This window comes from Monodelphis domestica, chromosome 5 (genome assembly GCF_027887165.1).
Source record: "Monodelphis domestica isolate mMonDom1 chromosome 5, mMonDom1.pri, whole genome shotgun sequence".
NCBI classification, from domain to species: Eukaryota; Metazoa; Chordata; class Mammalia; order Didelphimorphia; family Didelphidae; genus Monodelphis; species Monodelphis domestica.
Genome location: NC_077231.1, coordinates 47,073,650 through 47,085,814, shown reverse-complemented (window position 1 = coordinate 47,085,814; position 12,165 = coordinate 47,073,650). Strand labels below are relative to the sequence as shown.

Sequence of the window (12,165 nt, the reverse complement as noted above, 5' to 3'; positions counted from 1 at the left end):
CTGAGCTAATGACATTACTAGGGGACAGGGTAGAGAGAGTAAAGAAGAAACAGGACAGACATGGAAGAATGCCTTAAAGAAACTGAGAAAATGATCAATCAACTAAGGAGCCTAGGAAGAACAGGTGAGAAAACCAAGAGAATGAAAAAAGGGCAGTGTCCTAGAAGTCAACCAAAAAAAAAAATGAACAAGTAGAGAGGGTGATCAAAATGATCAAAATTTATAGAGATCACAAAGCTTTAGGACTAATAAAAGACCCCTGGATTTTGGCACTTAGATGTTTAGTCAGCAGTTTTAACTGAATAATGTGGTTGTAAGCCAGACTACAAGGAATTCAGTAGAGGGAGATAAGGGAATTAGTGTAGATAATGACCATTTCTGGAAGTCAGTCTAAGAAAGGTTAAAGAGATACTTCAGATGATACCTTGAGGTAATAGCAAGGTCAAGTAAATATTTTTTTTTAAATGGAGAATGTCCTGGAAGAATCCAGGGAAGACAAACGGATTAAAGATGAGAAAGAATAATTTAGAGATCAATCTTCTATAAGAGGCAAGATAGGTACCAACAATTGGAGGGGCTGGCCTTGCAAAGAAATGGGCCATCCCTTGATGAGAGGGGATTTTATTTTTAAGTGTGAAGTATGGCATTAAATGAAATTTTTGGAGAAATAAGAAGTGAAATGGAATATTCATGGAGAGAGGATTGGGATTGATATTATAAAATATGATAAAGAACTAATCACTGAAGAATTGCCATGTGGCAATGAAGATCTAGTTGAAATTAAGTAATATAAATTGGCTAGGTAGCAGAGTTTATATGGCTTTTTCTAAGAAGTATTCAGCAGTGAAGCTTTGCAAAGTAGGATAATTCTTAGTGGAAGTGGTAGACTATAGGGTCAAGACTATAAAAAGAATGAAGTGAGACCATAGCATAGTTTTTGTAAAAGGCTGGGGGAACAAAAAATGGGAAAAGAGATCAGCAAAGGCAGCAAAAGAGACTAGAGGTCATAGAGAGGGGGAAGGTTGAAAGACAAGAGAGTTGGGTTAAGAGTGAAGAATTTTGTAGTAATCTTGGAGGAAGTAGTACTGTTAGAGGTGATGATGTAATTAAGACTATGACCATAGGAGTATGTGAGAAATAGAGTGAAGGTGGGAAGTAATGAATTTTAAGAAGTTGATAAATTAGGAGATTGTGCTCTGCAAAAACACATAGGAGTGGTAGTCTCTCGGTGATCGAGAATGACTATTGTCTTTGTGCAGTTTCATCTACGGTGTACCCTCATGTGGCTTTGGAGTCCAAAGGCTGAGGCGCAGAGTCTGTGGCACATGGGGCCTGGGACGCCAGTTGTTACGGGAGGTGCGGCTGTGGCCTGGTGTCGGCGTTCACGCGCAGCGGCAAGACGTCGACGTCGCTCATCTTCAAAGGTGGTGGCAGCATGGTGAATGTGGGTTCGCCAGCTGCTTCTGTCAAAGGCAGCGAGTTCTAGTTGCTTTGGTGTGATGCCAGCCCACTTCAAGTTGGACTTTAGCTGATCCTTGAATCTTCTCTTTGGTCGGCCTTGTTTCCTGAGTCCAGCTGACAGTTCACCATAGAATACCTGTCTTGGTATTTGCTGTGGGTCCATGCGGATGATGTGTCCAGACCATCATAGCTGGGTTTGAGGACCAGGACTTCGATGCTGGTGGAGTTGGCTCTGTCGAGGACTTCCTGGTTGGTGATTTGGTCCTGCCATTGGATCCTCATGATTGACCGGAGGGAGCATTGGTGGAATTGCTCCAGCTGCTTCATGTGCTTCTGGTACAGTGTCCATGTCTCACAACCGTACAGGAGCGAGCTGAGGACCACTGCGTTGTACACTTTGAGCTTCGTCGCAGTGCTTACACCGCTGTGTTGGAGGACTTTGGAGCGCAGCCACCCGAGTGCCTGGCTGGCCTTTTGGATCCTGGCATTGATCTCGTGGTCTAGGGACCCGTCATTGGCGATGGTGCTGCCCAGGTACTTGAAGGTGTTGACGTTGGAAAGCTGCGTGCCGTCGATTGTAATGCACGGCTGGTTCATTGGCCTCCCTGGTGCAGGTTGGAACAGCACCTCTGTATTGCTGAGGCTGATAGTGAGACCAAACAGTTTTGTTGCAGTAGAGAAACTGTCCACAATGGTTTGAAGATGATTTTCTTGGTGGGCCATGAGAGCACAGTCATCTGCGAAGAGAGCTTCCAGGATGAGTCTCTCTGTTGTCTTTGTTTTTGCAGTCAGGCGGCGAAGGTCAAATAGTGAGCCATCCAGTTGGTATTTGATGTAGACGCTCAGGTCTAGATCCATCACAGCATGTCGTAATACTTGGGTGGAAAATAGGTTGAATAGTACCGGAGCGAGGACACAGCCTTGTTTCACGCCACTGGAGATGTTGAAGCGATCGGAAGTCTCTCTACCAGATAGGACTTCCCCTGTCATGTCGACATGAAAGAGCTGGATCAGTCTGACAAATTTTGCTGGGCAACCGAGCTTGCTGAGGATCACCCACAATGCGTCCCTGTTCACTGTGTCGAACACCTTTGTCAGGTCTATGAAGACAATGTAGAGACTCAGGTTCTGCTCAAGGCATTTTTCCTGCATTTGCCTCATCATGAAGACCATGTCGATGGTGCTGCGATCTGGTCGGAAGCCACATTGTGATTCAGGCAGATTCTGCTCTGAAAAAGATGACAGGAGTCTGTTGAGTATAACACGGGCGAGAATCTTTCCGGCAGTGGAGAGTAGTGAGATGCCTCTGTAGTTGTCACAGGCTGCTCGTGAGCCTTTGTTCTTGTATAGGGCTACGATGGAGGCATCTCTGAGTTCTGGGGGGATGTCTTCCTCTTCCCATATGCTGGTCAGCACTATGTGGAATGCCTGGAGCTCCTTTCCATTTAAGGCCTTGTACACCTCGGTTGGGATCCCATCTTTACCGGGTGCCTTGCCTGCACTCATTTGTTTAATGGCTTTTTGGACTTCCTCTATTGAAGGAGGGACGTCAAGTTGTTCAATGAAGCGGTTTTGGGGGATCTGGTCAAGGGCGCTTTGGTCGACTGAAGAGGGTCGGTTGAGAAGCTGACTGAAGTGTTCTTTCCACCCGTTGCTGATGCCTTTTTTATCTTTTATGAGAGTGTCACCGTCAGAGGATAGCAAGGGAGTGGTGGTGGGTTTTAATGGCCCATAGACAGTCTTGAGGGCACTGAAAAATTGTTTGTAGTTTTTCGTATCAGCAAACCACTGGATTGCCTTTTTTTCCCACCATTGGTCTTGCATCTTCCTGATCTCACGCTGCGCCGTGGCTTGGAGAGACTTGAATCTGTCCTTTTTAGGAGCAGAGTTTGGGTTATTTTGCCACTCCATAAAGGCTTTGTTCATCTCCCTCAATAGGTCTTCAATAGCAGTGTTGTTCTCGTCGAACCAGTCCTGGTGGTTGCGTTGTTTTGGGCCTAGGACTGCCTTTGATGTTTCCTTCACTGCAGCTCTGAACTGGTTCCATTTCTTGGTTGAGCTTCCAGTGAGTGGTCCCTTGGCAGACAGCATGTCTTCCAGGCAGGACTGGAATGTTTGCAAATGCAAACTGCCTGGGCTTGTTTTGGATGGCGAGGCGCAATGCGCATTTGAAGAGTTGTTCTAACCAATTGGTGGTCTGTCCAGCATTCAGCTCCTCTCATGGCTCTGGTGATCTTTACATCCTGGATGTCTCGCCGGCGTACAATGATGTAGTCAATGAGATGCCACTGTTTTGATCGTAGGTGCATCCATGTTGTTTTATATTTGTTCGCCATTCTGAACACAGTGTTCATGATGGTGAGTTCGAATTCTGAGCATTTGCTGAGTAGCAATAGGCCATTGTTCATTTTGCCCACGCTGTGTTTGCCGAGCACTCCTTTCCATCTTTCATGGTCCTGGCCAACGCGAGTGTTGAAGTCTCCCAGTAGTATCAGCTTGTCATTTGTGGGCACTGAGTGCAGGACGGCACTCAGGTCAGAGTAGAACTGCTCGATGGTCTCCTCTGTGCTGGTCAGTGTTGGGGCATATGCGCTGATGATTGTGACATGCCGGTCTTTGCTGAGAGGCAAAAGGATCTTCATGAGCCTCTCGCTGATGCCCACAGGCAAGTCTGGCAGCTGTTTGAGCAAACTGGTCTTGATGGCCAGGCCAACACCGTGGATTCTGTCTTCATTTGAGGCTCTACCTTTCCAGAAGAAGGTGTATCCAGTGGTGGGTTCGCTGAGTGATCCCTCTTTTGGTGTGTTTTGCTTAAGGCTGCGATGTCGATGTTATATCATGCCAGTTCTTTACCGATTTGAGCTGTTCCTCTCTCAGGTCTTGGGGTATTCTCTCTATCAAGTAATGTCCTGATGTTCCATGCTCCTAGTAGGAGTTTCTTTGCATTTTTTCTTTGATTTCGACCACTTAAAGGGGATGACCTGCCAGCCGCGATGTGCTGACAGGGTGTTTGTAGGGCAGGCAATGTTTCGGACACCTTTTCTAGTCCCCTCCCTTGATTAGGGTGAGCAGTGCTGTCCTAGAGAGGGCTGCTTAGTCGCCCGGAATGCTGCCGAATGTCCCTGCTGCCCACAGGGCCAAGAGACCACTGGTCCGTGGGCCACCTACGTGCAGGATCATGACTACAACTGCCAGTGGTCACCTCCACCTGTTGCGTCGTCACTCCCCCATCACCGCAGGTCTTGAAGAGGGTGGACGGGGTCAGGATAGATTTCCACAAAGATACTTGTGCGTGAAAGAGATTTAAGTGGAAAAGTCGATGCACAGAGACAGTCCCACTCTCTCGGCGTTGGAAGCCTGGGTCCAGTGGCACGAAAAATTGTTACGTCTGAAGACTTCCTCAGCTGCATTGGATGGCCGTGTCGTCCTTTGTGCTCCAACACGCCCTAAGCACTCTACAGTGCTTTGCTGTGTCGCCCTCTCAGCCGTTGAACCTTTTTATTGGTTTCTTCCGTCTGTTCAGCCGAAGCAGTCTTCACATGCTGGATGAGCAAAGCCCTGGTTCACCAGGGGTCTACGACCCGATGGCTACCCTCACAAGGTTTAGCTGGCCTGTTGAAGCCATTGCCCGGGGTGTGGCCACTGCCACATGCTAGCAGCTACTGGGAGCCACAAGTGAGAGCTGGGTGACAGGTGGGGGTCAGAGGCTGGAGGGCAGGACAAGCCCTCCATACCAGAGATACTACCCCTCCCTGAGCACACCCATACACATACAAAAACACACTCACTTAAGAAATCTCCAAGTCTCTACCCCTAAGGAGAAGAGAGTGACCAAAGCCAAATCATTCCTGACTTGGAAGAAATGGGTAGTAGGAGTCAGAATCCAAATTATCCAAACTAAGGGCCTCAGAACAAAGGAAAAAGTGTTGATCAAGATTCACTGCCTTTGCTAGGAACACCATTCCACAAGGACTGAATATTACATTCATCTGCCAGACTCTAATTCATATTGCAATTGATAATACAGCTAGAAAATTTCCACCATCTGTTATTCTCCCTATCCTAGTAATTGGCCACCTAGAAGCAAGTTATCTCAAACCCTAAACAACACTTCTCTTTATCTCCATTTTCCTTGACCTTATTCCACCCAGGGCCCATTCTATTGCCCTAGGAAATTTCTATTCCATAGCCATCATTCTGGAAAATTTCTGGGCCCTCACTGCCACAAGGCAATTGTTTTACAAGTCTTTAATTAACTCAAGATCTAACTCAACACAATGGTTCTTCCTCAAATACCTCAGTTTCCTTTCTCATCCTCTGAGCTTATAACATCACTTCACATTTTACTGAAAAAATTTAAGCCATTTACTGAGTTAGATCCCTCTTCTACTCTTCTCAAAATCACACCACTCCAATGCTTTTGGCTATCTCTACCTTCACTCCAAGTCTAATATGAAGAATAGCCTTATTCTATTCCAAAGCAAACACTAAACATGAGATCCTATTCCATCTTGTTTTCTCTAATGGATTTCGGCCTCTATCAAACCTACTCTCACTTATTTCAATCTGTCTACTGGCTACTTCCCCATTGTCTATAAACACACTAATATCTCACCATCCTCCAAAATATTTCATTTGATCCTTTTACCCAAATGGCTAACTTCCTATATCTCTTCTATCTCTATTAAGTATTCCCACTTCCTTTCCTCTCACATTCTGGCTTTCAACCTCATCATTCATGTGAAACTGCTGTCTTCCAAATTTATAATCTTTTAATCGACAAATCTAATGGTTTTTTCTCAGCTTTTATTCTTCTTTTATCATCTCTACAACTTTTGATGCTCTTTATGACCCTCTCCTGCTTGAAATTCTTTACTTGCTAGGTTTTTGTGACACTATCCTCCTCTGTTTCTCCTACCTATCTTACCATTCCTTAGTCTCTTTTGTTTGATCTTCATCCATGTCATGCTCACTAACAGTGGGTGTTGTCCCACAATGTTCTGTCCTGGGTCTTCATCTCTTCTCTCTATATATCTCTCTATATATAGGGATCTCATCAGTTCCCAGAGACTCAACAATCATCTCTATGAAGAAGATTCTCAAATCTACTTATACAGCTCTAATCTCTCTGCTGAACTCTCCAACCCTCAGGTCTTATATCCCTAACTACCTACTGAGCATTTCAAACTAAATGTCCCACAGATATCTTAAATTCAACATATCAAAATTTGAACATATTATCTTTCCCCAAACTCCCCCCCCCCCTTAGCTAGGTACCAACATCCTCACAGTCACCCTTGTTGGTAACATAAGCATCATCTTTAACTCCTCATGATCTCTACCACCTATTGCCAATCTGTTGCCAAGTCCTGTTGATTTTTGCCTCCATAATGTCTCACAAATATGCCCCTTCCTCTCCTAACACTGCTGCCACTCAGACATAGGATTTCCTCACCTCATACCTGGGTTATTGCAATAGTTTGCTAGTTGGTATGCCTACCATGAGTCTCTCTCCACTCCAGTCAATCTTCCACTAAGCTTCCTCAAGTGCAGGTCTGATCATGCCATTACTCTACTGAATAAATACCAATAGCTTCCTATCATCTCAAAATATAATATAATACACTCTATTATTACTGTTTTATACGTGACACTCTTTCCCTTCCACCCATTGTCCCTGGTTGTCCCCCATATTTGGAATTCTCTCCATCCACATCTCTGCCTCCCGGTTTCCCCACCTTCTAAAAGACGTTCCTTACAATACCGTCAATTCTAACCTACTGATTCCTTCTAATTTATCTTGTATATAACTTGTTTATACATCCCCGTTTAAATGTTGTATTCCCCATTAGCCTGAGCTCCCTGAGAGTGAGGATCTTTTACCTTCCTCTATGCACCCCCACTGGGCCCATAAGTTAACAAATGTTCAGTGACTGAACCATCTCTTTCTTACTCTTTAAATCAGCGGTTCTCAACCTGTGGGTCGCGACCCCAGTGGGGGTTGAAAGACCAAAACACAGGGGTCGCCTAAAGCCATTGGAAAATAGATATTTCCAATGTCTTTAGCCACTGAGAAATTGTGCTACTTTACAGCAAGATCTCGGAAAGAACAGGGACCCTGCTGCCCGCACATTGTACTAATATTAGTTACCTATTAGCAGCCCTCCCCCTATGAGGGGCCATGGATTTACCCTGTTGCCTGGAGACCGGACTCAAACAGAGACCCAGAGAGAGCACCCGGGCGCTGGCTCTGGAGGGGTTAAGAACAAGTCCTTAAGCGGGTAACTCCTGGAGCGGATAACGGAGCTGACAGGAAGAAGAAGGTAGCATCTGCAGACCCACTCCCCAGGCAGGACTTCCCTCCTGCCCCAGCGCTCAGGCTGCCTCCTGCTGGATTAATATTTCTCAACATATAATTAAATATTGTTTTTGTGATTAATCACTATGTTTAAATTATGTTTGATTTGTAGCAATGAGAATACATAATGCATATCAGGTATTTACATTCCAAATCGTAACTGTAGCAAAATTACAGTTTTGAAGTAGCCACCAAAATAATTTTTTCATTTGGGGTCACTGCAACATGAGGAACTGTATTGCGGGGTCATGGCATTAGAAAGGTTGAGAACCACTGCTTTAGATGCACTCACTCTCACAGATGCTCACTAATCTCAGTCTTTTCCTAGACCACACTGCACTCTCACTGATCCTCTCTTGTACTGGCTCTAGAAGGGCTGTGAGGGAATACATATAGCTAAGTCATGGAGGAGTGCCTGGAACATGAAATACTCCTTGCTCCCCACCACCACTTCCAGACTCTCCCTTTGTCATCATCCTCAGTAATAGTTCTTCCTCTGACGTTAACTCTATAAAGATTTTCCACTCTATTCAGATCATGGTGGCCACTGTCTCCTGGCCTCAGTACATTTTTCTCTCAAGATATTCAGCATTCAGTTCACTGTCTATCTTGCCAACTCTCTTGCCCTTAATCTAAGGCACTTAAAACATATAGGTTGATACTTTCTAAAACACTCTAGTCTCCTAGTTCCTCAGTCTCCTCAAATCCAGTGATATATTCTTATAAGCTACTTCAGTTATACAAAGAGATGGTAGCACCTCAGATCAGACCATAATGGAATCAGATCAAAATTCTGATAACCTTCTTATCTGAACATGAATTTCTTCCTATGCCACATCCCCAATAAATCTAGCTGTCCTTCCTCTGCCACACTGATTGTTGTGACTCCATTTTTAGCTAAATAATCTATCCCCATATTCTCTTCTATCCTCAAATACCGCTATTCATTCTTTGTCAAACTAAAATCCTGAATTACCTCCAAATCAACTTCCTTTGGATAAAGCTGTTCTCAAACTCCTGAAGAGTACTGAAGGAAATCCCAACCAAAACTGGGCTTTGTATACTACAAATATCCAAGCTCATCTGGGCCCTTGCTGCAAAGTGAACAAAGTGAACAATCATTTTATGACTCTTAATTGATGCTTTATCTCACTTCCCATAGATGCTATTAAGAACTGTTTTCAAGCTTTCTGTACTCTTCTCCTAAAAAAACCATCCAAGCTAAGAACCCTGACTCCAATTTTGTTGAGAAAATTAAGACCTTTATTAAATAAAGCCTTTCCTTTTCTCCTAGTTCTCATTCTACCAGTCTAACAGCTCCTCTTCAGTTTCCTTTTATCTCTTAACTATCAATTAAGAGATTCAGACCTGGGTGGTCTTCCTTCTTGACACTCTTTTCTTAATCAGCTCCCAAGGTCCAGATTATCATATCTTTGCAGATGTCTTCCAGATCTGCATCTCCAGTCCTAGAATATCTCCAGAGCTTCAGTCCTGAATCCTGAATGCCTAGTAAATATTTCAAAAAATGTTCCAGAAGCAACTCAAAGTTAACATGTTCAAAATAAGATCTCATTTTCATTCATTCCAAAGACAACCCTCTCTCTATCAAGGGCACCACCATTCATCATATCTCTAAGGTTCACAATCTCTCCTTTTTATTTCTTACGCCTAATCCTTCTTCACCCAACATTTTTAAGCAGATGCCACATTGTGTTCTTTCCACATCCACAACATCTTTCAAATCTAAACCTTTCTTTCAATTCACATAGCCATGACATTAGAACAAGGTTTCATTGCCTCTTGCCTAGACTACTACAATAAATCCATCATCTCTATACTAGGTGTCAACTGAGTGTAGCCAAAGCTAGTCTAAAATTGTATTTGGGAAATGCTCAACAAAATAAAGATCCAACACAAATTATGTTAATTTGTGGTTTTCTAGGTCAGCATACAGATTAGAGGGAGCTACTTTGGATTGAGTCTGATACCAACCTTCTACAAAGCAGCCAAGGTCATTTTCCTTAAGAGCATCTCTGATCACATCAGCCTACCCCTCTCAGTCAGCTCTTGAGAAAGCCTTTCACAGTCTAAACTAACACCAAATGAGCTTTTTGGTATCATTATATATTATTCTCCTTCTGGAACTACTCTAATCAAACAGGCCTTTTTACTCCATACACAGTCATGCCTGGAATGTGTATGGAATTCATGCCTCATACCTAGAAGGCCCTTATTACCCCCCATCTCCCTCTTCCAGAATTCCTTACTTCCTTCAAGTCACACACCAAAAATCTTCCATAAAAGATTTTACTGACACTCTTTCCAAATGCTGGTATCCTTCCTCCCAAATTACTTGGTATTTAAGTATTTTTTTATCTTTTTAAAAGATACCTGTTTATTCTGTATATACTTTTATATTAAGAAGCAGCATAAAATAGTAGATAGAGTTAGCCTTTCAGCCAAAGAGAAGTAGTTTCAAAAAGGAGTTTTGACTGTGTAGCTCTTTGACAAAAACCAAGTTATTTGCTCTCTTAATGTGTCAGCAAACAACCGTAAGTTTCAGGGAAAGGGGCTCAACTCCTTAGTTAGAAATTCTACATTAGAAAATCCTTCCACCAATAAAATCACAGGTCTGGTTCAGAATGGTGTGTTTGTGCTATCACCCCTTGATAGAGTTGAAAGCAAAGCTCCTTCAATGCGAGACTATTTTATTTCCTGTCTTTGAATTCTACAATTATATTCTATCAAGCTGACATATAATGGATGTCTTCTAGAAATGCTTCTGGGGTAATCCAAGGGGACAACACTGTGTTTATTGAAGTTTGTCAAATATGAAGTCAAGTCTTAGAACAGAAAGAAAGACCCTGAGCCAGGTACCAAGCATCTTAACAAAGTAAAGAGAATGAAGTACAGTCCCATAAATGATGATGACAAGGACTTGAACCAAGTGATAAAAATAGATAGTGTTAATCTCAAAGGATAAGAGTGCTAAGTGATGGTAAAAAAGGGAAGTATAATAGGAGGAAGGAGGAAAAGGGAAGGAGAAAACCAATATTCATGCAGACCCAGTACTTTAAGGAACATATGAGAAAAAAAGATCCTTATTCTAGGGACTCACTATCTTCTGGGGAAATCTTTTAAATTTTTTTGGAGAAACAATCTGAATGAACTTCTAAGTCTAAGCTCTAAAAAAATATATTTCTCTACATACTAACATCAGGTTTTTGTAATCATGGTTCCATTATTTTCTCCTATGAAAGAGAATTTGCCATATTGAAATAAGACACAAAGTTGTGAAATTAGAAAATGGATATAATTCCTTTCTAAATAATATACAAACTTTAGACTCACACATTAATTAGCAAAAACCAATGTAACATTAACTTACATCTTTTTCTGACCGATGTGGAAACATCGAAGACTGGCTGTAGTACATGTTTTCATCATGGTAGTCACTGTCGACCCCCTCTACAAACTTCTTTCTTGAAGCACCAAACATGCTGTTTGTCACCTAAAGAGAAAGTCATTTTAGGGAAAAATATTATTTTGAATAACAAGCAGTAATACCTAACTTCCCAGACAGATTGGCTTGGCAGAGATAACGGAAAATCAAGGGTGAATCGCTAGGCTGTATGATAGACCAAATTGTGGTGAAGAGCAAAACAGAGAAATATTAGATGGGGTCACTAATATGTTCACAAGAAATGGAACACTAGATTTTTAAATATCTGGGTATCTGGTGATGAGACTAGTCAGATATTTATATCTCAAACATCATCTTTCTATTCAAAGAATCATATCTTCATTGTGCCTATAAAAATTACAGTAATAATCTTCAACTGTAAATATACATTGTGACTTTCTTTTTATTTCCTCTTTCATTTTTATTCCTGCTGAAATAGTTGTAACTACACACTTTTAATTTACACTACACCTAAACATGGAAAAATATCATGAGTTTACTGAAAGTAGTTATATTTTCATCCAACTTTATTGATTCATATTCAATCTAAATTTTTATGTAGTCCATGAAACTCAATTATTTAAACATTAGTATTTAGGAAACAACAATCTTATTTCATTCCTTATGAAGACTTCATTTCATTTGATCTTTACAACATCCCATTGAGGAAGGTAGTAAAAGAGAATTATCTCCATTATATAAATAAAAGAAACAGGATTAGGATGCTTAATTTGCTCCAAACTACCTAACTATAAGTAATCACAGGACAGTGGGATTTGGTATTTAAGAGATCAATTATTCTGATTGGGCCTGTAGAGGGGAAGTGACCTTCCCATGGTCACACAAATAGTCTGTAGAGTAGGGATATGAATTCCAGTTTTCA

The 12,165-nt window shown here is 42.2% G+C and overlaps 1 protein-coding gene across 15 annotated transcripts in view; it reads right to left on the bottom strand.

The window, feature by feature from the left end:
• The window catches only part of CNOT2 (CCR4-NOT transcription complex subunit 2), a 207,503-nt gene that overhangs the window by 57,792 nt on the left and 137,546 nt on the right, over nucleotides 1-12,165 (bottom strand). For 14 of the 15 annotated variants that reach the window (XM_056800718.1, XM_056800722.1, XM_056800729.1 and 11 more), the window contains one exon: nucleotides 11,208-11,330. In XM_056800718.1, coding sequence (XP_056656696.1) covers nucleotides 11,208-11,330 — 123 coding nt within the window. Of the gene's footprint in view, nucleotides 1-11,207; nucleotides 11,331-12,165 lie in introns of those variants that run through there. The other variant, XM_007503043.3, reaches the window with a different exon arrangement.